Source organism: Babylonia areolata, chromosome 15, assembly GCF_041734735.1.
Source record: "Babylonia areolata isolate BAREFJ2019XMU chromosome 15, ASM4173473v1, whole genome shotgun sequence".
Lineage (NCBI taxonomy): Eukaryota > Metazoa > Mollusca > Gastropoda > Neogastropoda > Buccinidae > Babylonia > Babylonia areolata.
In genome coordinates this window covers 2,552,648-2,555,147 of record NC_134890.1, presented here as the reverse complement: position 1 = coordinate 2,555,147, position 2,500 = coordinate 2,552,648, and the positions used below count along the sequence as shown (strand labels likewise).

The 2,500-nt window shown below is 43.4% G+C and overlaps 1 protein-coding gene across 3 annotated transcripts in view; it reads right to left on the bottom strand.

The window, feature by feature from the left end:
• Positions 1-2,500, bottom strand: part of LOC143290139 (uncharacterized) — a 75,054-nt gene that overhangs the window by 217 nt on the left and 72,337 nt on the right. For all 3 annotated transcript variants that reach the window (XM_076599433.1, XM_076599434.1, XM_076599435.1), the window contains exon 3: positions 1-31. This exon is cut by the window's left edge and continues 217 nt beyond it. In XM_076599433.1, the coding sequence (XP_076455548.1) occupies positions 1-31 (31 nt within the window). The remainder of the gene's footprint in view (positions 32-2,500) is intronic.

The following is a 2,500-nucleotide window of genomic DNA, read 5'->3' as shown; positions in this document are numbered from 1 at the left end:
CTTCCGGGAGGCCCGGTAGTTGTCAACCAACCTGCGAAGGAACAGAATCAATAGGGAAATTTGTGTTCGTGGATTGGGGGGGGGGGGGGGGGGGGGGGGGGAGGGGTTGGGGGGGGGGGGGGAGAGACAAGAAAATCATTTAGAACAGAAAGCACATGATTTGAAAAGAAAAAAATTATGGTGGGTGGAGAGTGGTGGTGGAGGGTGGTAGGTAGAGGACTGGAGGAAAAATGCCTACAAACAAGCAAAAAATGAGAAAAAAAACGAAAAAAAGAAAGAAAGAAAGAAAGAAAAAACCCAAAGTGCTGAACACTGCAGATTCTAAACCAGTGACTGGTTCGTTCTTAAACACCGAAAACATCAAAAACGATCATCTCAGTGTTAAAAAAAAAAGAAAACAAAAGAGGAAAAAATGAGAGAGACAGAGAGAGAGAGGGGGGGGGGAGGGAAGGAGGAAGAGAGAGAGAGGGGGGGTATAGACAGATAGATAAACATATAGATGGATAGATGGATGGATTGATAGACAGACAGATAGATAGATAGATAGATACAGACAGACAGACAGACAGACAGACAGACAGAATGCGAATGCGAAATTCCTAGGCCCCAGACTAGAGAGAGAGAGAGAGAACACTGAACACTGAAATGTTTAATGTCAATAGCTGTAGAGCTCTGGTGACATAGTAGGTACAAAATTAATCAGAACAATACTGGTACAAAACAGACAGAATGGAACAGAAAGGACAAACATAATTGAAGCAGAATAAACTACAAAGGGATCAGCGAGAGAGGGAGAGAGAGAGAGAGAGAGAGAGAACACTGAACACTGAAATGTTTAATGTCAATAGCTGTAGAGCTCTAGTGACATAGTAGGTACAAAATTAATCAGAACAATACTGGTACAAAACAGATTGAATGGAACAGAAAGGACAAACATAACTGAAGCAGAATAAACTACAAAGGGATAAGCGAGAGAGCGAGAGAGACAGTGACAGAGAGAGAGAGAGAGAGAGAGAGAGAGAGAGAGAGAGAGAGAGAACGAACGAACGAACGAACGAAATTTTATTTTACGAGGGTAAAGGAGTAAGCGCAAAGTACTTGTTTACATCCAGCCCTCTGGGTAAGAACAATAATTGAGAAAAGAAGAAAAATTAATAAAATAAAATAAACATGAAAAAGCGAGAGTCAATTCACAACACCAACGTCAAAATTACACAAGCATGTGCAAACATAAACATAGAACTTATGTACAATACAATATCGCGATAGATGAATAACAACGAGGGCAATAGGGTAAGGGGCGTGGTGGAGAGCGGAAGGAAGAATGGACAAGGGGAAGAGTAAAGAAGGTAGGGGGAGGCTGACTGAACAGACAGATATAGTGACAGTGGAGACAGACATACAGAGAGACTGACAGGGGAGGAGAGAGGCGTGTTTATATTGACAGTATATACATGTTTGTTGTTTATAATTGATATGTGTCAGAGAGAGAGAGAGAGAGAGAGAGAGAGAGAGAGAGAGAGACTGACAGACAGACAGACAGACAGAGACAGAGACAGAATCCGACTGTTTTATAATTTGGCATTGTTACTAATTCATCTATCATACTGTATCGTATTGTGCAGCATTTTTGTATTGATACTAAATCATTCATACTTTCTCGCGTTTTGCTCCGAAGAGAGCAGACTTCGCGAAGTCCCAATTCGCAAAGTCCAGTACTGTGAGCGATGAAGTATTCCCAGTGGCGCAATACAAACCCGTTAATTGCAGCAACATGGAGTGCACCCAGTTAACTCACCGGAGAATCGCGTCCGGGACCCGTTTGATCTGGTCCGGACCTAAGCACTGAATAACAATCATAATGTGCCATCAGTTTCACCCCACTTTTACACGCCATCTTAATTATTCCTCCTTGGTGAGTTTCCCTGCGCTGTGGTAATGACGCTTTTTTGTGTGTTTTATTCGTCATCGGGGGAGGGGGGGGGGGGGGGGCGGTGGGGAGGGGAGGGAGGGAACCGCAACTTGTGTGACGTCACAGAGCTAGTGGTTAATGGGTGGTTTTCAATAGCGGTGAGGAATGTAAACGTGTCACTTTGACGAATGCTTGTGTCACGCGACGAATGTGTGTGTCACTTTGTGTCACGTGATGAATGTGTGTGTGTCACTTTGTGTCACGTGATGAATGTGTGTGTGTCACTTTGTGTCACGTGATGAATGTGTGTGTGTGTCACTTTGTGTCATGTGATGAATGTATGTGTCATGTTGTGTCACGTGATGAATGTGTGTGTCACATTGTGTCATGTGACGAATGTATGTGTCACGTTGTGTCACGTGATGAATGTTGTGTGTCACTTTGTGTCACGTGATGGATGTATGTGTCACTTTGTGTCATATGACGAATGTATGTGTCACCTTGTGTCACGTGATGAATGTGTGTGTGTGTGTGTCACAGTGTCACGTGATGAATGTCTCACATTGTGTCACGTGATGAATGTGTGTG